Raw genomic sequence first — 21,540 nt, 5'->3', positions numbered from 1 at the left:
CAGGAGCTAGCAATGTACTTGTGTTAGCACAGTATCTTAGCCTGGGCTCTGTACAGGTGTTGGTACTCCAGCTAACTGTGGACAACCTAGTTTAGGTTTCCGTGCATGGCTTTTATTTGTGCTTTGTTGACATACACCCCACATGGTGGTATGTAAGACTGGATTTGTTGGATTAGGCTAATGCAGTGTTTCTATAAACAGTACAAATAGGAGGGAACTATGGTCAGAATTTGCTGTTTACTTGGGTGAGGAGGCTTCATGAGATGAGGAACTGAATGAACGTTTGTAGATACATGCAGGAGTCCTTAGACTTTAATTGCCTGCCTCCAAGTAGGCATTCTATGCCCGCTTCCTTTGGTTGTATTTGTATGGGATTAGTATTTCATCTGTCTTCCTTTGATAGAAATATTTGTTTAATGAAAGAACTTTGATTCAATTTCTGAGGCATAACTAAGGGAGGTACATGAGACTTGGCCAATCCATTATCAAATGAGGAAAAAAGCATCCATTCTTCAAGGTGTAGTGCCATGAATAGATGGCCACGCCAACTAATCTAGGGTGTATTCTTTTAACCTTTGACTTGCCATGGAATTTCCATGTGTGACACTTCTAGTGACTTAGAGCATAAAGGATTCATTGTTTGTCTCTCTGAAGCACTGTGTGTGCCTATCACAGTATAAAGAATATGTGAAGAGTTACAAGTGGCTTCTGATAACTCCACTGGACAGGGATTGACTGCGTGAGACCTAGCATTGTATGTAAAACAGAGATGGAAAGACCACAAGAGGGGGTCATGACTAGACCAGTGTTTCTCAATCAATTGTTCACTGACCTCTCATTGTCCGTAAGATAAAAGATGATTTTTAAAAAAATTTAAAATCCATGTATATTTGGGTAAGCAAACAAAAAGGAGGAAAATAGGAGTAGTAAATACTACATTTAGCTTAATTTTTATTTCATTGCAAGTTAATGTTAGCATGGTAACATTGGACAGGAGGCAAGTCTTTTCTTTGGAAAGGTTGACCAGCACTGATGCTACTTTCTACTTTAAGATCAAGTGTAACTGTTATTCTTGACATCCTTTTGACTTTTTAAGGAATTCTAGTTAGCTACTGAAATTGCTGATTTGATTTTGGGACTCAAAATTTTACCACAAATTTTTTCTCATATCAAGCTCATTATTTTATTTTTTTGTCTTTCCTTCCTGTTGTACATTGTCCTGGGTTCAGCTGGGATAGAGTTAATTTTTACAGGAACCTGGGAGATGGGGGGGGGGGGGGGGCGAATAGCCAGGGCAGCTGACCTGAACTGGCCCAGGAGCTATTCCATACCATGTGACATCAAGCTCAGTATATAAATGGGGAGCGGGCTGGGAGGAGCTCTCTCGACTTTCGTGGGGGAAGTGGTGGAGCGTTGTGTTCCGGGTGATGAGTGGTGCACTGTGCATCACTCCTTTTGTATACTCTTTCATTAGTACCGTTGTTGTAACTTTTTTTGTGTTTGTCCCAGTGTGATAAATGAATTTAGTCTCAAACAGGATTCCAATCAAATTTACAATTTATTAAATGAATAAAGGCAAGCAAACAGCACTGGTTGCGCGCCGGTAGCCTCTGCTCTACCAAGACGCGCTGTGTAAAACAACCCAGCTTCTTTTATAGTCTAACATTAGTTACATATTCATACTAGTTGTGTTCTTCTAAAACACTCTCCACCTCCTGGTTGTGCAGGTGCAGTAGTTCTCCTAGAAACTTCTCCAACTCTCCTCATTGGCTGAGGCGTTTTCTATACAATGTATCTCCGACCAAGCTCCCCACTGCTCAGGCACCACGGCAGACAACCTGTGCAACAGCGGACACCCTGCACAGCACCAGCTGTGGTCACCAGAACCCAAACAAGTTCACAACAAACACCTCCCCCTCAACAAATGCATACCACAAATTGCCCATACACTGCCATTTCAATACACCCTCTATTTATACACACCCTCTATTTATACATACTAAAGATCACCCCATTCATAACCTCGCTTAATACTATGATAAATGCCTCAATTCTCCCCTAAGATCTCTTGTTTAACACTATGCAGTTAACGACAAAACCAGTTTTGGGCTGGCAAAAAAGAACTATAGATATCATCTGTCTCCTCCAGCCCTGCGGTTATACGAGGACCCACAAAATGGTTAAAGATTACATATACAGTGAGGGTCACATTTTGTTATGCGGCCCTAGCATTGTTTATATTGACACAAATCAGATGAACACATTTCACACCCAGTAAACTGCCTTTATCTCAACCCTCGAGGTTCCAGTTTTTTTGGGTTTGTTTTTTTTTTTTTTTCTTTTCTCTCCTCTGTCTCCTCCCTATCCCACCGGAGGGGGGTGGGAGGAGTGAGCGAGCGGCTGCGTGGTCCTTTGTTACTGGCTGGGCTGGAACCACGACAGTCCTTTTTGGCGCCCAACGTGGGGCACGAAGGGTTGGGATAACGACAGATCTGGCCAGAGCATGTTGAAACAAATTTGTCATACGCGTTTCTTATACTAGATAAATAGATGTTAGTCACAATGTTGATTAATTTGTTTACATGGTGGCGTTTTGTAAGTTCTTATATGCTCTATGTCTTGCCTGTAGTTGCGTATCTCACCTCTGGGAGAGTGATTGGGATTATCATTTTGCTGTACTGGTCACGGTCGCCTTGTGAAATGATTACATCACTGGTCATGAGGTTAAGCCGGTATCTGTATGAGGCAGTGATATCATTTCCATACTTCGGGCACCTTCTATTGGATTTTATTGGTAATTACACCCAATCCATGGGGAAGTTAGGGGGGGATACTTCCCCCCGTCCGTTCGCCTCCCTTCTCTCCTTCCGACTAATTACAACAGCTTTTGAGAATTTTGAATATCCTTGGGATGTGCAAGCCAGTGTGCTGTTAGTGCTATGCCTCCTGAATATGTTTCAGGTCTTGTTTAGGGCTACAAAAAGGCTCTTTAAGAGTACCACCCAGAGATCTGCCCCAAAGCTGGATATTCATGGGTGGCACGGCATGTGGGAGGATATGGGCAGGTATCTAGAGAACTTCTCACCTCCAGTGGCTTGGAAGTTCACTCCCAAACAACTACAGAACCCTCATGAAGTGGTAGAATATTTGAAAGAAAAATGCTGTGGCTATTCCAGAGACGCACAACTCACTGCACTGTGCTGGGCCCTGGCCAGTATCTACCAAACACTGCTTGATATTAGGCAGCACCCTCAGGGGGAAAAGGGGGAAAAGATGGAAAACAGGACAACATGCACCGTGGCTACCCAAACCCTGACAACAGACACCGTGGCTACCCCAACCCCGGCAGCAGGCAGCGTGGCTACCCCAACCCCGGTGACAGATACTGCAGCTAAACCAGAGAACCAGCCTGTGCCAGTATCAGTCGCCCCTGTACAGAAAAAGAAACACACAAAGAAATCAGTTCGCTTAGTGAGAGATGAAGATGAACCAGGGTCATCACGAGAACAGGAGGAAGAGGCAGAACCTGAAATAATTACCCGATCTCTATCCCTGAGTGAGTTGCGTGACATGCGAAAAGATTTTAGCCACCACCCAGGTGAGCACATTGTTACCTGGCTGCTCCAATGCTGGGATAATGGGGCTAGTAGTGTGGAATTAGAGGGTAAAGAAGCCAAGCAGTTAGTATCTCTGTCTAGGGAAGGGGGCATCGACAAGGCGATTGGGAGAAAAACACAAGTCCTCAGCCTCTGGAGGCGACTTCTGTTAGGTGTAAAGGAAAGATACCCCTTCAAGGATGAAGTTACATGTCACCAAGGCAGGTGGACCACCATGGAGAGAGGTATCCAATACCTGAGGGAATTAGCCGTGCTGGAGGCGATTTATAATGATCCAGAAAATGCGCAGTCACCCACAGATCCAGATGAAGTCCAGTGCACACAACCAATGTGGCGGAAGTTTCTACGAAGGGCACCACCAACCTATGCCAACTCATTGGCAGTAATGTCCTGGAAAGAAGGCTATGGACAAACAGTGGATGAATTGGCTGTCCTACTCCGGCAATACGAAGGAAGTCTCTCTTCCTCCCTACGGGCCTGTGTCTCGGCTGTAGAGGAATTGTCCCAAGAGTTCCAGCAATTCAAAGTGGATATGTCCTTCTCCCCACCTGTACAGGCCCACATCACAGCTATTGGGAGTAAGCATTCCTCTGCCCAAGAGAGAGGAGAGAGAAAAGTACACACGACAGGCTAACCTGTGGTTTTCCCTGTGTGACCATGGAGAGGGCATGAGGAAGTGGGATGGAGAACCTACCTCAGTCCTGGATGCACGGGTATGGGAGTTGCGAGAAAAAGCAACCAGAAAAGAGGATTCTTCTTGGAAAACTGCTGCTCCAGTTTCCCGTGAGCAGTCCCCCAGATGCAGTAGATGGGCTGATCTCATTTCTGATCCTCTTGAAGGGACTTCTGATTCACATGTGCGAAAAGTGAGTAACGGATATTCTAATCAGGATTAGAGGGGCCCTGCCTCCAGCCAGGTGGAGGAGAGGGACAACCGAGTCTACTGGACAGCGTGGATTCGATGGCCTGGCACATCAGACCCATGGGAATATAAGGCTCTAGTAGACACTGGTGCACAATGCACCCTAATGCCATCAAGTTGTAAAGGGGCAGAACCTATCTGTATCTCTGGTGTGACAGGGGGATCCCAAGAGCTAACCGAATTGGAAGCTGAAATGAGTCTAACCGGGAATGAGTGGCATAAACACCCCATTGTGACTGGCCCAGATGCCCTGTGCTTCCTTGGTATAGATTATCTCAGGAGGGGGGTATTTCAAGGACCCAAAAGGGTACCGTTGGGCCTTTGGTATAGCTGCATTGGAGACGGAGGAGATTGAACAGCTGTCTACCCTGCCTGGTCTCTCCCAAGACCCTTCAGTTGTGGGGTTGCTGAAGGTTGAAGAACAACAGGTGCCAATTGCTATCACGACGGTGCACCGGCGGCAATATCGCACCAGTTGAGACTCCCTGATCCCCATCCATAAGCTGATTTGCCAATTGGAGAGCCAAGGAGTGATCAGCAAGACTCACTCACCCTTTAATAGCCCCATATGGCCCGTGCGGAAATCTAATGGGGAATGGAGACGTAACAGTAGATTATCGTGGGCTGAATGAAGACATCATCATATGGGACAACACGGCAGAAGAAGTTTTTGAGAAAGGGAAGAAAATAATCCAAATCCTTTTGAAGGCTGGTTTTGCCATAAAAGAAAGTAAGGTCAAGGGACCTGTGCAGGAGATCCAATTCTTAGGAGTAAAATGGCAAGACGGGCGTCGTCAGATCCCTATGGATGTGATCAACAAAATAGCAGCTATGTCCCCACTGACTAACAAAAAGGAAACGCAGGCTTTCTTAGGTGTTGTGGGCTTTTGGAGAATGCATATTCCAAATTACAGTCAAATTGTAAGTCCTCTCTACCAAGTTACCCGGAAGAAGAACAATTTTAAATGGGGGCCTGAGCAACGACAAGCCTTTGAACAAATTAAGCGGGAGATTGTTCATGCAGTAGCTCTTGGGCCAGTCTGGGCAGGACAAGATGTTAAAAATGTGCTCTACGCTGCAGCTGGGGAGAATGGCCCTACCTGGAGCCTTTGGCAGAAAGCACCTGGGGAGACCCAAGGCCGACCCCTGGGGTTTTGGAGTCGGGGATACAGAGGATCCGAGGCTCGCTATACTCCAACTGAAAAAGAGATATTGGCAGCATATGAAGGAGTTTGAGCCGCCTCAGAAGTGGTTGGTACTGAAACACAGCTCCTCTTAGCACCCCGACTGCCAGTGCTGGGCTGGATGTTCAAAGGGAGGGTCTCCTCTACACATCACGCGACTGATGCCACGTGGAGTAAGTGGGCCGCACTGATCACACAACGGGCTCGCATAGGAAACCCCAGTCGCCCAGGAATTTTAGAAGTGATCACAGACTGGCCAGAAGGCAAAGATTTTGGAATGTCGCCAGAGGAGGAGGTGACACGTGCTGAAGAGGCCCCGCTGTATAATAAACTGCCAGAAAATGAGAGGCAACATGCCCTGTTCACTGATGGGTCCTGTCGCATTGTGGGAAAGCATCGAAGGTGGAAGGCCGCTGTATGGAGTCCTACATGACAAGTCGCAGAAACTGCTGAAGGAGAAGGTGAATTGAGTCAGTTTGCAGAGGTGAAAGCCATCCAGCTAGCATTAGACATTGCTGAAAGAGAGAAGTGGCCAGTGCTCTATCTCTATGCTGACTCATGGATGGTAGCAAATGCCCTATGGGGGTGGCTACAGCAATGGAAGAAGGGCAACTGGCAGCGCAGAGGTAAACCCATCTGGGCTGCCGCACTGTGGCAAGATATCGCTGTTTGGATAGAGAAGCTAGTGGTAAAAGTATGTCATGTAGATGCTCATGTACCCAAGAGTCGGGCCACTGAAGAACATCAAAACAACCAGCAGGCAGATCAGGCCGCCAAGATTGAGGTGTCTCAGATGGACCTGGACTGGCAGCATAGGGGTGAGCTATTTATGGCTCAGTGGGCCCATGATACCTCAGGCCATCAGGGAAGAGATGCAGCATATAGATGGGCTCGTGATCGAGGGGTGGACTTGACCATGGACACTATCGCACAGGTCATCCATGAATGTGAAACATGTGCTGCAATTAAGCAAGCCAAGCGGCTGAAACCCCTGTCGTATGGAGGGCGATGGCTGAAATATAAACAGGGGGAGGCCTGGCAGATTGACTATATCACACTCCCAAACCCTCCAAGGCAAGTGCCATGTGCTTACAATGGTGGAAGCAACCACTGGATGGCTGGAAACATATCCTGTGTCCCACGCCACTGCCCAGAACACTATCCTGGGCCTTGAAGAGAAAGTTTTATGCCGACATGGCACCCCAGAAAGAATCGAGTCAGACAATGGGACTCACTTCTGAAACAACCTCATAGACACCTGGGCCAAAGAACGTGGCATTGAGTGGGTATATCACATCCCTTATCACGCACCAGGCTCCGGAAAAATCGAACGATACAATGGACTGCTGAAAACTACATTGAGAGCGATGAGGGGGGGGAACTTTCAAACACTGGGATACACATTTAACAAAAGCCACCTGGTTAGTTAGTACTAGAGGATCCGCCAATCGGGCTGGCCCCGCCCAACCAAGACTTCCACATACTGTAGAAGGGGATAAAGTCCCTGTAGTGCACATGAGGAGTATGTTAGGAAAGACGGTCTGGGTTAGTCCTCCCTCGAGCAGAGGCAAACCCATTCAAGGGGTTGTTTTTGCTCAGGGACCTGGGTACACCTGGTGGGTGATGCAGAAGGATGGGGAAGTTTGATGTGTACCTCAGGGAGATTTGATTTTGGGAGAGAAAGGCCAGTGAATTAGGCTGTATGATATTTAACTGCTAAATAACCTGCCAATATATGTCATTGTATCTACAGTGTCTATATGCCATATCAAGGGTATTACTGTAAGAATTACCCAAATGACTGCAGGATGGACTTTGAAACTGAGCCAAGTACAACAGTGATAGAACTTGAACTGGCGCCCAGCAATTTCCCCGAGATCAACATCTTTGACCTGCAGACCAAGGGTGTGGGTTGCACCAAGTGTACCAGCCGCAAGTTCCAGAGGCAGCATACAACAACACAATACCTCACACCATGTCTCCTATCCTGAAGGACTCTTACAACAGATGGAGCCCCAAAGTCATGGACTAAATAAAATTGATGGACACATTAGAGGGATACCCTATTGACTAAGGGAATACTATTTTTGTGTGTGTGTGTGGGGGGTGTCCATATACACATATATATATAAGACAAGGAAAGTGGTAGTGGTTAATTGGAAAATGTAAGATCTGGGCACGATGTAGATGGTGTAGAATAAGGGGTGGATAATGTCCTGGGTTCAGCTGGGATAGAGTTAATTTTTACAGGAACCTGGGAGGTGGGGGCATAGCCGGGGCAGCTGACCTGAACTAGCCCGGGAGCTATTCCATACCATGTGACGTCATGCTTAGTATATAAATGGGGAGCGGGCTGGGGGAAGCTCTCTCCACTTTCCTGGGGGAAGTGGCTGAGCGTCGGGTTCCGGGTGGTGAGCAGTTGCACTGTGCATCACTCCTTTTGTATACTCTTTCATTAGTACCGTTGTTGTTGTAACTTTTTTTGTGTTGTCCCAGTAAACTGCCTTTATCTCAACCCTCGAGGTTCCAGGGTTTTTGTTTTTTTTTTATTTTCTCTCCTCCGATTCTCCTCCCTATCCCTCCGGAGGGGGGTGGGAGGAGTGGGTGAGTGGCTGCGTGGTCCTTTGTTACCGGCTGGCCTGAAACCACGACATACATGTAGCTTATAAATGTGCTTGCAGTCCCAGTTTCATCAGCAGGAGTACAACATGTTAAATATTTATATGATGTGCTATTTTCACAGACTTCTAGCTGTCTATAGAGTTGGGAAGATGTTTGGATTTGGAAAGGAGAGAGTAAAGATCTCACTGGACTATTCAAATCCCTTTGAAGAAAAGGGAAATCAGGAGAGAAGTGAGAAAAATTAAGATAGGTGTGTTTTAAAAATATTACTGTAAAAATTCTTCTTCACCTTTCCCAGGCTAGTTAACTAGAAGTTGGAAAGGTGTATTGTTTTCATAGTGGATGTTAGCTAAATTTCAGAGTTGTTACATGTCCCTTTAAACTTAACTCATGGTGGTCAACACTTAAGAATGAGAAAGTATTTACAGAAGATAAAATTTCCCTGAAGTGTATTAAATAAGCACCTTCTACCTAAAAATAAAACTGAAATACTAATTCAGTAGATCCTCTATACTTTAGGGTCTAGCCACCAGTTGCCATAAATTATTTTAAGAATGTTTGTGTTTAACTTTTTCCCCATTTAAGGTGTTTCGAAGCATACCATCATGTTTCTGCTTCTGAGAGACAAGTTGCAGAATTGACCAGCTGCACTCTTAAGCCTTTGATATTCTGTAAGCAGAGCAAAGTTCTGGAAATACCAGGCTGGTGTACCTCATATGGAGAACATTAGCTACTCCTAGGTGAGGTTTATAAAATATAAGCAGGTTCAAAATCACAGTCATGTTAACACAACCTTTCCAACAAGAAGAAATTTATCCATTGATCACTGTCTGTTAAAGCTTATTAGATGTGCTCATGTTTTCAAAAGTGTCTGAAAATGCAGTACTCTCTCTGGAACTAGTAAGATTTTGTTAAGTCCTAGGAGAAAATCAGGTGTCGTGGTGATTTGATATGGAAAAATACGAACAGATCAACACTGCAGATAAATAACCACTTCACATGGTGATAATATGAACACAAGAATAAGAATATATTTTGTTTATATTATTCCCAGAGAAAATGGGAGATGACTGTAAACTACTATTTTTCATAATGTAAATTTACACTCTGTTCATTTGGCATCTTTGTAGGTGGTTAGGTTGGGTTTTTTTTAACAAGTCACTACTTAACTCTCTTACATTAATCTGTAAGTGTAGATTTTAATTTGTTTGAAACAGAACAAATGGATAAAGAAAATGTGCTGGAGTCATTGCATTTAGAACAAACAGTTTTCGAGTATCCCATCAAGAAGCCGATGTTACTAGATTGTTGAGAATTTTTTTTGTGTGTGTAAGACTATCAGAAAAAGTTTGAGTGCAGGCTCTTTTACCAATGGCTTTAATTTGGTATTACACACCAGCTACTTTGCCTGTCTCTATGACAGGCATCGCTGCCCTGCCAGCCATAGCATACTGCCACGGCTGCAAGATAGAGCCTAGCAGCAGGGATGGTTTGTCATTACTACCATGCTTTAGCTGTAGGAGGCTGTAAAGGTACTTGTGAGGGAAGGCTGCCAAAAAAGAGTACTGACATTTGATAATCCTCCTTGGAATTCTCTTTACTCAGCATCTCATAGTAGCTTTTATATTATGAATGAAAATATGACCTTTGTGTGTAGCCATAGAGAAGTATCTTGTCATGCTGTATCCTCAACAAGCTAAAATGACATGTTCTGCAGTGAGAAATGAGGAAATGTCTCTTAGAGAAAGGAGAAGAATATGTAAGAAGAAAAGAGTGGTGGTGTGTCACTGTGTATTTGCAAATGGCAAATTGTTATCCACAGTTCAGTAGGGGTGTTTCACTCATGATGTTGTATAGATTCATTCTCCCTGCTGTCTTGGTTCATAGATTATTCTAAAGGTAGGTGGGTGCTGATAGTTTGCAATTGGCAACCAACACCTAAGCAATGCGAAAGTTCAGAAAATAATAATGAAAATGTACGTCAACATCAAAACTTACCTGCAATGAGAATGACCTGAAAGAACAACCACAATAGTACATGTAGGATTAATCTGTGAAATATAATGACAATAGAAACCTGATGAATTTTATTTATGAGGCAGCTTTTACCAGGTAGCCTAAATACCGTCAAGGTGGACAGAAATTATTGAGAACAAGGAGGAGCTGTTTTCTAAATTCTCGAGTCTTAGTCAAGTGTTTGAGGTAACAGATTGCTAAGAGACTCATGTAGTCTTTTTTTGTGGAAAATGGCCAGATATGTCTGTTGTGTGCCCACCCCCACCCTTTTTTGATATATGGGTTCTGGTACTGTTTGTTTTAATGTTATTCTCTTTTCTGCTTGCCAGTGTCTGCCAATACATGCCTGGCATCAAGCCCCTTCAGACCAGAAAAAAAACAGGAGTTCACTTTTATCCCAAAGCACTGATGAAAGGTGGTTGTGTTTCAGCTGTTGGAAATGTTAACGAATGGCTTATACTCAGCTGAATATAGACTGTGGTACAGACTGCTCATAGCTGCTTCATTCTTCTCTTTTTGGGACAGGCTTCTTTACCCTCTCAAGTTTTCTACTTCTCTCCATTTTTCTTTGTCTTTTTCACTCCGTGTTGACTGCCATCCACATGATTTGTCTCACAATTTCTTTCTCCAGCCAAAGAAGACTTGACATTTTTCACTCAAGATGCCTTTTTTAGAGTCTTCTGGTGAGAATTGTTAGAAGCCATTCATAGAATAACAGGCTGGTTGAGGTTGGAAGGGACCTCTGGAGGTCATCTGGTCCAACGCCCCTGCTCAGACAGGGCCATCTGCAGCCAGAAGCCCAAGACTGTGACCAGATGGTTTTTGAATACCTCCAAGGATGGAGACTCCACAACCTCCCTGGGCAGCCTGTTTCAGTTCTCAGTCACCCTCACAGCAAAAGAAAGTGTAGCTCACCTCTTCCACAGTTGAAGAGGAATAGGTCCACAAGAGAAGAGTCATAGATCCACAAGCCCACCACGTGGGTCTTCTAATAATATGGCAGTCATGTCATTTTACTGTTGCCAACCTGCTATGTCTGCTTACTGCTCACATAGTGATTTAGCTCAGCCCAAGAACTGGTTTCCATTTGGCTACAGTTTTGTCTGTAGCAATTGAATAAATTTTGTTTTATCTTAATGGATTAAATATAGGAGCAAAGTGTTCTCTTTGTTGTTCTGTCAAAAGACATCCTATATGTATGCTGAATAGTTGGTTTTTTCACAGATGCACCTGAAATATAACTTGACTATATGAATCATGCTGATGTGTAGAATTTAATTGCATTGTTTTACTTTAATCTTCTTCAAAGAGCCAAGAGCTTTTGAGTGTTATATTTGGAAATATTTGTTAAATTATTTTGCATACACTGTAGCAGCATCTAAAAAAAAAAATCACACCTTATCATGGTTTTTGTGTAATTCAGTTCATTAAGGTGTTTGATGTTGATTTCATTTTGCCCACAACAGATTTTAGCTGAGCTTGGTGATGCCTTGTTAGGAGATTGTCATTGAAGTCTTAAGACTAATCAGGGACTTCTAGTGTGTGCCTCTGTTCAAGGGGGGCTTTCAGTGTTTCGTATGGAAAGCACAACAGATTTAGTGTTGCATTTATCCTTTGACCCAAGTCAAGATCTATTTATCAGTTATAGAAAGAGGATGAAAACCCTGAGCAGAAAAAAGCCTATGCTAATCTCTTTCTGCTAAATGATAAGGAATGCACCATAACAGCTTCCCATTGGCTGCAGTTGGCTGGCTACACAGCATTTCAGATATTAAATGATGAGTTAATACAGTATTTTATTAGCTGTGCCTTTTTAGTGAAAGGAGTTGTGCTTTTGGCCATATTGTGAGGCCTGTTTGTAGGGTTTTATTTTGGATCCTCATGGTTTCGGTTGATATACTAGAGTAGAGGTAGATCTCTGGGAAAATGGTTGGCAGCAAAATTTGAAGTAAAGACCATGTATAGGTACCTGTATTGAACTGCATGCGACAGCTCGCTGTTCAGGCTTTGCCCTAGATGTACTAGAAGATGGTCTCATGGTTAGTTAGTGTTTCCTGCCTTTTGCCATGAATTAGCTACCACTAAGAAGGCTTGATTGCCCATGGCACAGAAAAATCCTCCAAGTCAGAGCTGCCCTTCTGCATGCAAGGGAAGCCTGCTTGGATTCGTAGGTGTTCTGCCCACAGGATTCTGGGGAAGGATGTTTCAGAGGCAGAGAGCAAACATTTATTCCATCGACTTAGCCAAAATATAAGTCATTAAGTATTTTATTGCTATCTGATTCCACATTTTGGATCTCCATTCCCACTATGCTTGAACAGCCATATAATGTAGGAATACTGCAATAAGGTATTCCCAGAGCCTTCTCTTCTCCAGGCTGAACAATCCCAACTCTCAGCCTTTCTTCATAGCAGAAGTCTTCCAGCCCTCAGATCATTTTTGTGGCCCTTCTCTCGACTCACTCTAACAGGTTCCTGTCTGTCTTGTACTGGGAACTCCAGAGCTGCATGCAGTACTGTAGGTAGGGTCTCACAAAAGCAGCATAGAGGGGGAGAATCGCTTCCCTTGACTGCCAGCCACACTGCTTCTTATGCAGCCCAGGACATGATTGGCTTTCTGAGCTGCAAGTGCATATTTGACAGCTCATGTCCAATTTTTTGTCCACCAGTATCCCCAAGTCCTTCTCGGCAGGGCTGCTCAATCCACTCATTGCCCAGCCTATATTTATGCTTGGGATTGCCCAGACCCAGGTGCAGGACCTTGCACTTGGCCTTGTTGAACTTCATGAGGTTCATGAAGTTCATCTGCAACATCCAGAGGTGCGCATGGATTTAAATAATGTGTGTTTCTGCATCCTTGGATCCAGTCTTTGTCTGGTGTATTTTAGTCAGCAGCTCTAGTGTTTGAATTATACTTTTACTGTCCATGTCTGTAAAAGTAGTTTGGAAATGTGGTAGTTTGATCACCATCCTGCTGATGCATTGTTGTAAAGGAAATGGTGTCTCGTTTACTTAGTGTGGTACCAGTTTGGCTCCAGCACCTGAGTATGCATGATGAACTTTTGAACCTGCAGTACTGCCTGTGGGATTGATAATGTTTTAAATAAGTGAGCATTTGGGGTTTGTCTGGACATGATGTAATGAGATAATTGCAGAACCATTTGGCTTTTAACCACAGATACAGTCGTCTTTTTTTTTTTTTTCCCCCCAGTATACTCTATTTAGTTTAACAAAATAAAAAGACATTAATCTTCAGTCTCTGGTACTTCATCAAGTAGTAAAAGAATCGGAGGTTGATGGGCTGGCACAAAACTCCCCTAAAACTTAGTTTTCAGGAATGACAGTGTTATTTTTAACTGTCTCCAGCAGGAGGCTTTTTGCATGGAAGGAATCCAGAAGTTTACCTTGTAGCATGTGTTCAATTTCACATAAGCTACTAGATAGTCTTCAAGTTCTTGTGAAGTTGTTTTTCTCTGTGGTTTAAGACATCTACACTCTAGTGTTGCAAGACAGACTGTGTTATAGCGATGATTTTTGTGTACAGCATAGGTAAATATAGGATGCAGTAGTTGACTGTGCATCTCTGCTGCTAGGCTGGTGGTACCTGGAAGAGGTAGTGCGTGTCCCATGTGTGTGGTGAGTTGACCCTAGCTGGATGCCAGGTGCCCACCAAAGCCGCTCTATTACTCCCCCTCCTCAGCTGGACAGGAGAGAGAAAATATAACGAAAGGCTCGTGGGTCAAGATAAGGACACGGAGAGATCACTCACCGATTACCATCATGGGCAAAACAGACTCAATTTGGGGAAAATTAATTTATTACCAATCAAATCAGACTAGGATAATAAGAAATAAACCTAAATCTTGAAACACCTTCCCCCCACCCCTCCCTTCTTCCCGGCTCAACTTCACTCCTGATTTTCTCCACCTCCTCCCCCCCAGCAGCACAGGGGGATGGGGAATGGGGGTTGGGGTCAGTTCATCACACATTGTCTCTGCCGCTCCTTCCTCCTCAGGGGGAGGACTCCTCACTCTTCCCCTGTTCCAGCGTGGGGTCCCTCCCACAGGAGACAGTTCTTCGCGAACTTCTTCGACGTGGGTCCTTCCCACGGGCTGCAGTTCTTCACGAACTGCTCCAGCATGGGCTCCTCTCTCCACGGGTCCTGCCAGGAGCCTGCTCCAGCGCGGGCTTCCCACAGGGTCACAGCCTCCTTTGGGCACCTACCTGCTCCGGCGTGGGGTCCTCCCCTGGCTGCAGGTGGATATCTGCTCCATCGTGGACCTCCATGAGCTGCAGTGGGACAGCCTGCCTCACCAGGGTCTTCCCCACCATGGGCTGCAGGGGAATCTCTGCTCCAGCGCCTGGAGCATCTCCTCCCCCTCCTTCTTCACTGACCTGGGGGTCTGCAGGGTTGTTTCTCCCACATGTTCTCACTCCTCTGTCCAGCTGCAGTTTCTGTTAGGCAGTGACTTTTTTCCCCTTCTTAAATACATTCTCCCAGAGGCACTACCACTATCTCTGATGGGCTCGGCCTTGGCCAGCAGCGGATCCATCTTGGAGCTGGCTGGCATTGGCTCTGTTGGACACAGGGGAAGCTTCCAGCAGCTTCTCACAGAAGCCATCCCTGTAGCCCCCCTGCTACCAAAACCTTACTACACAAACCCAATTCAGTGTGCTAGGATTTAAGATTTTTTTTCAGGTAAAATTCATGTAGTAAAATTGGTGACCACATCTTATTTGTGTTTCTCTAAAGGGGAGATGTTGTGCCCAAATTAACTGTGTCACAGTAATAATGCATGTTGTTTTCACAAATTTGTAAAGTATTATAAGATTTCAAAGTAGAGATTTCATTTTTTAATTTATTTGAATATCTCCCATGGGTGTGCATGAACGTACTAAAATTCACATGCTAATTTAGTAAGTTGTGGTGATTGTCATTGGTCATCTTAAAAAAAGAAATCATAGGTGCTTCTGCTGCTTACCATGTATGGACAGAGCCTTTCAACTTACTGTTTTATTATATCTGTATTAAATTGTGGTAAAACTGAATCATTTAGGTTGGAAAAGACCTTCAAGATCATTAAGTCCAACCATCAACCATGCCTACTAAACCATGTCCTGAAGTGCCTTGTCTATGCGCTTTTTGAATACCTCCAGGGATGGTGACTCAAGCACTTCCCTGGGCAGCCTGTTCCAATGCTTGATAACCCTTTCAGTAAAGAAATTGTTCCTAATATCCAATCTAAACCTCCCCTTGGCGCAATATTTCCTCTTGTCCTATCACCATCCACCTGACAGAAGAGACTGACACCCACCTCACTACAACCCCCCTTCAGGTAGTTGTAGAGAGCGATAAGGTCTCCCCTCAGCCTCCTTTTCTCCAGGCTAAACAACCCCAGTTCCCTCAGCTGCTCCTCGTAAGACTTGTGCCCCTCACCAACTTGGTTGCCCTTCTCTGGACACACTCCAGCACCTCAGTGTCTTTCCTGTAGTGAGGGGCCCAAAACTGAACACAGTACTCGAGGTGCGGCCTCACCAGTGCCGAGTACAGGAGGACAATCACCTCCCTGCTCCTGCTGGCCACACTATTTCTGATACAGGCCAGGATGCCATTGGCCGCCTTGGCCACCTGGACACACTGCTGGCTCGTATTCAGCCGGCTGTCAACCAGCACCCCCAGGTCTTCTTCTGCCGGGCAGCTTTCCAGCCACTCCTCCCCAAGCCTGTAGCGCTGCATGGGGTTGCTGTGACCCAAGTGCAGGACCCGGCACTTGGCCTTGTTGAACCTCATACAATTGGCCTCATCCCATCGATCCAACCTGTCCAGATCCCTCTGTAGAGCCTTCCTACCCTCCACCAGATCAACCCTCCCTCCCAACTTGGTGTCATCTGCAAACTTACTGAGGGTGCACTCGATCCCCTCATCCAGATCACTGTTAACGATATTAAACAGAACTGGTCCCAATACTGAGCCCTGGGGAACACCACTTGTGACCCACCGCCAACTGGATTTCACCCCATTCACCACCACCCTCTGGGCTCGTCCATCCAGCCAGTTTTTTACCCAGTGAAGAGTACACTTGTCTAAGCCATGAGCTGCCAGCTTCTCAAGGAGTATGCCATGAGAGACAGTGTCAAAAGCCTTACTAAAGTCCAGGTAAACAACATCCACAGCCTTTCCCTCATCCACTGGGTGGGTTGGTCAAGCAGGACCTGCCTTTCATGAACCCATGCTGGCTGGGCCTGATCCCCTGTTTGTCCTGCACGTGCCATGTGAGCGCACTCTAGATGAACCGTTCCATAATCTTTCCTGGTACTGAGGTCAGGCTGACAGGCCTGTAGTTCCCTGGATCCTTCCTCCGACCCTTCTTGTAAATGGGCGTCACGCTGGCAAGCCTCCAGTCGTCTGGGACCTCCCCTGTTGACCAGGATTGCTGATAAATGATGGAGATTGGCTTGGCAAGCTCCTCTGCCAGCTCCCTCAGTACTCTTGGATGGATCCCATCTGGTCCCATAGACTTGTGAGTGTCCAGATGGCGTAGTAGGTCACTAACTATTTCCTCCCGATGGTTGATTTTGACTGCCCACAATATTGTTAGGCATTTAATGGTTTAATATTACATTGCATTTAAGTTTTAGACATTCTTTAATAAGAAATAAATATTGCTTGAACATTTAGCAATTTAAAAGTTGGGGAATACAATATTGAAATGACCATAGCTGTCTTTAAATCACAAGAAAATAGAAGCATTGTACAATGAAGGCACCTTAATCACCTACAAGGTACAGGTTTAGTATTTTGAGTCTGAATAAACAAATAATTTCTAAATAATAGTAAAGAGGAGACTATTTAAAACCCCTATCACAGGCCGCAGTAGCCTAAATTAAAGCACAGCAGTTGTCCACCTTTGAAGTGTTTCTAGCAACAAATGGAGATTTGATTGAATCACATTGAAAAATAAATTGTCTTAAGTTGTGGTCTTTTGTTTTTGTTTTAATATGATACTGAACTTGATGCTGCTTACAGTATAAATTTTCAAGTAGCACCTTAAAAATATTGCAGTTATATTGCAGCTACCAATTGCAAGAAGTAGGATGGGGAATAATCTGGGGATTTGTCAGATAAATATTTTGCCTGAGTCTTAAAAATATACACTCTTTGCCATGGGTAAGAGGTGTCTGGATGATTGAAAAGATTATTGCAGTTTGTGTAGTAGGTGGGGGTGACTTTAGGCATGTGGTATGGGAAATTGTATGTGGACATTTTAATTTCCTATCTTGCTCAGTGATTCTTGATCAGGGTCAGACTATATGAATCTCTTTCCTTAGGCCAAGCAAAGTGGGGTAGCATGAGATCATTGTAGTAATTGCTTATGAAATAATAAACCAATAGTGTATATATATCTGTGGGGCTTATCCCATCTCCAGTACTATTCTGCTTTCTCTGCAGGTTTAGGAATACGAGTTTATGTAAGTCAATACTTATTCTACATCTTAAAGATCTTGCTTAACACAAGAGTGAGAAAAACTTAATTCTTTTATAGTAAAAAACTGAAATTCCAGAAAGCGCAGATGCTACATGGCCTTGTTGTGCCCTGAAAGAATTCTGATGGCCTCTATTCTCCATGAATGAGTGCTGAATGTCACTCCAGCAATCCCTTGTTTCTGGGGAGAGAGTTCAGTAGTGAGACGAAGACATGAATGAAGACCAAAAATCTCCTGAACGTCACTCCCATCCCCAAAACCACTCCCTTTGCTGTGGTCTTTGCAGGTTTGAACTGATGCAAGTTAAATTCATGTTGCTTAGGGTTTTCAGTGGAGAAGGGGTGAGATAAGCCACTTTCAGTCTTGTCATTCCAATATATTTATCTTTCAACAAACCTAGAGGTACATTCTTTTGAAAGAAGCATGCTGTGAATTTCAGGGGGTTCTTGTGCAAAAATAGAGGACTTGTCAAAATATGATTGATAATGCCATTTTAGTTGTACCCACATTAAAGCAGATTATTTTTTCCTTTTTTCTCATGCATCCCATAGGTCATAAACATTGATGGAACAATGAGGAAAACCCTCCTAGAAGATAAGCTTCCACATATATTTGGGTTCACGCTGCTGGGAGATTACATCTACTGGACTGACTGGCAGAGACGAAGCATTGAAAGAGTTCACAAGATAAAGGCTAGCAGAGACATCATTATTGATCAGCTGCCAGATTTAATGGGCCTTAAAGCAACAAGTGTTACCAAAGTGTTTGGTAAGCATGAACAATCATAGGATGGATCTATAGTAGTTTCTAGATGGGCTTGCTTTCATTAAGCAACTGGTGATTGCTTGTAATGAGAATAACTGTGGTCTCATGTTTGAATCATTTTAAAGGAAAACTGCACCTATTGTTTGTAATGTTGTGAAAATATAGTGTTGCAAAAGAAGTATGGGCTTCCAGTTTTTAGTGACTTTTGATATAAATCTTCTACAGCTTCCACTACACTCTTTGAATTTTTTGTGAGGAGAATTTTATTCCTGCCTCCAGTCTACAGGAATCATTACTTCTGGCAGTGACAGAATTGCTCCATTTTCTGTTGTTCTTTTCTTCCAGTACAAAGTCCCAGTGATGTTCAGGTAGCAGAATGCTTTTTACTGTGTTGGGTGGTACAGGCAGAGTTAGAGGCCATTACAACGTTGCCTCAAGGCATGTGGCACTTAACTTTAACACCTAAATCTTAGCTAAATCTTAACAATTAAATCTTGCCCATAGCATGGATTCAGCAGCTGGAGCTTCGTGCTCTTACACTGCATCTGCTGAAAGGTGCAGACAGTGTTTTAGGTCCTCTGCTAGCATTCTGCAGAGGAGTATGTCACAGGACCTCCTGGCTTCAGTAGCAACTCATGAGAGGTGCGTGTTCACCACAGATGTGTCTACTACCTGGGACTTTGGAGTCTGGGCATACCAGTAAACGGATTTGTTGGTCAGCTATAAAAATTACTGAGCATAGTTGCAACAGAATCATATAAAGTAGGTTGTCAAATTACACCCTGCCAGTACATGGATTTCCAGCCTTTCAGGAAGCTTTACTTGAAAGATATTCAAGTCCTCAAGCTGCAAGTTATGGCATCAGTCTGAAATATGTAAGTTCTAAGAAGGGAAAATTAAAAGAAACCTGGTTGAGACTGATGTTGGAGATTTTTTTTGTGGTTACAGTCTTTAAATACCTAAATCCTTGGTTCCAGCAGATGGAGAAAGGCACTCATTTATCTTTTGGTCCTTACTTCCCCCTCTACATTCCCTCCCCATCTGGCCATGGTCGTTCACATGAAAAAATAAGTGTGAGATTGTGATGATCTTGTTGGAGCTGCTTCTGCTATTGAATCTTCTCAGCTTTAAATTAAACAGCTGGAAAAGAACTGCAGTTATCCAGCTCTTCTCACCATTTTGTATCATTGAACATTTGTAAAACTGGTGGTTTCAAAGAGATACAAAGATGGGATACTCGGCCAAAAATAACCAAGCAGAACATGTATGTAATTACCTGCCTTAAGTGAAGGAATTTAATCTTTGGGAAAACTGGAAAGACATATTTTGTAGCTGTTATTTGTACTATAGGAAGGATAGGACCAACTTCCTAATCTTTGGGTAGAGGGAAAGAAACAGTTTTGAATGTTTTTTTAGAATTCCCTGTTGACAACCCACAGTGTTAAGTTATTTTGAAAAATTATAATTACACTACGTTTCCGCTCAGCCTTGCCCCCTCCTCCTTCCCCCCTACATCCACAATGCACCAATATCTGTTTTGTTTTGTTTTGTTTTTAAGGAACTAATTCATGTGCAGAGAACAACGGAGGTTGCAGCCATCTGTGTTTCTTTACACCCCAGGAGACAAGGTGTGCCTGTCCGATTGGCCTTGAGCTGCTGAGTGACATGAAGACTTGCATCATTCCTGAAGCCTTCTTAGTTTTCACAAGCAGAGCAGCAATTCATAGGATTTCCCTTGAAACCAATAATAATGATGTTGCTATTCCTCTTACTGGAGTCAAGGAAGCATCTGCTCTGGATTTTGATGTCTCTGATAACAGAATCTATTGGACTGATGTTAGTTTGAAGGTATTACTGATGTGTGAATTCCCTGAATATAAAGCCACAGAGTAGTTACTTTGATCTAACAAAGGTCTCTATTACATGATCCGTCCTGCAGTTGCTAATGGTGTCATTGAATTGCATCCAAGGAGACTCTTGGAGATGAAGACAGTTGCATTGTTGAATGCACAGTTGGGTGATAGGCATCTTCTGCATCAAATAAAAATCCAAAGTGGTGTCTGCTCATACCGAATGCCTAAGTCTTGGATGCTGCATGTGTTGCATCTATATAAGTATCTATTGTAGAAAAGCTGTTTTCATGTCACACAGTAATTTCAACATTGAGCTTGGCAACCCTCCAAGCTTTCTATCCTCTTCCAGTTTTGACTTGGAAGGCAATCTTACTCAATATTAACATTTGGCAAGTGAACTTTGGATTGGTTGCTGTTAGACTGTGGCTCCAGCTTGGCACAGAAAAGGCCAGGGAACTTGTCCAGTCCCCTCCACACTGTTAAGCCCCTGCCTGCACCCAGTTCTATCTCAGTGTGTTCCCCAGGAGTTTGACATTTCCTGTGATGTGTTTGGTTCATATCCAGGTGCATGCTAAAGTGAGAGTTGTGCTGTTCATCAGTGTTACTTTGCTTTTTGAAGTGAATTAAGTAATGGTGAAAAATGACAGGTTCACTTCATTGGAACTGAATTCCTCTGTTTAGCCTCTTAATAGGTTTTCCAAGACCAATTAAAGTTTCCTTGCCAATGTGCCTAAGTCATAATAGGGAAAAGCTCACTTTTAGTGACTGCAGGGCACGTGCAGTTTCCATACTCTCTCTGTGAAGACTAATGAGGATTGTGCTTGAGCGTTAACAGTGCTGCTTGTGGTGTGGATACCTTTCCTTCAGGAACAGTGAGAATGTAATAAATTAGTGTACTGCAGACACAGTTACTAAATAAATCTCACGCAAGCATGTGGAGAGCTGGAGCTACGGTTGTCTTAACCATCTGTAGTGGAAAATACATTACTTCAGCTGCATCAGTGCATAGATCTGTCTCATTCTATGCAGAACTAGAAAACATTTTACTTGTTTGTGGCCTGCTGAATTATCCAGCAT

The 21,540-nt window shown here is 43.9% G+C and overlaps 1 protein-coding gene across 2 annotated transcripts in view; it reads left to right on the top strand.

The window, feature by feature from the left end:
* LRP5 (LDL receptor related protein 5) overlaps positions 1–21,540 on the top strand; it is a 180,235-nt gene that overhangs the window by 115,291 nt on the left and 43,404 nt on the right. For both annotated transcript variants that reach the window (XM_075047792.1, XM_075047793.1), the window contains exons 8-9: positions 18,397–18,613; positions 20,169–20,458. In XM_075047792.1, coding sequence (XP_074903893.1) covers positions 18,397–18,613; positions 20,169–20,458 — 507 coding nt within the window. The remainder of the gene's footprint in view (positions 1–18,396; positions 18,614–20,168; positions 20,459–21,540) is intronic.

This window comes from Buteo buteo, chromosome 16 (genome assembly GCF_964188355.1).
Source record: "Buteo buteo chromosome 16, bButBut1.hap1.1, whole genome shotgun sequence".
Taxonomy (NCBI): Eukaryota; Metazoa; Chordata; class Aves; order Accipitriformes; family Accipitridae; genus Buteo; species Buteo buteo.
Note: the sequence above shows the minus strand (reverse complement) of the source record. Positions and strands in the feature narration are given on the sequence as shown.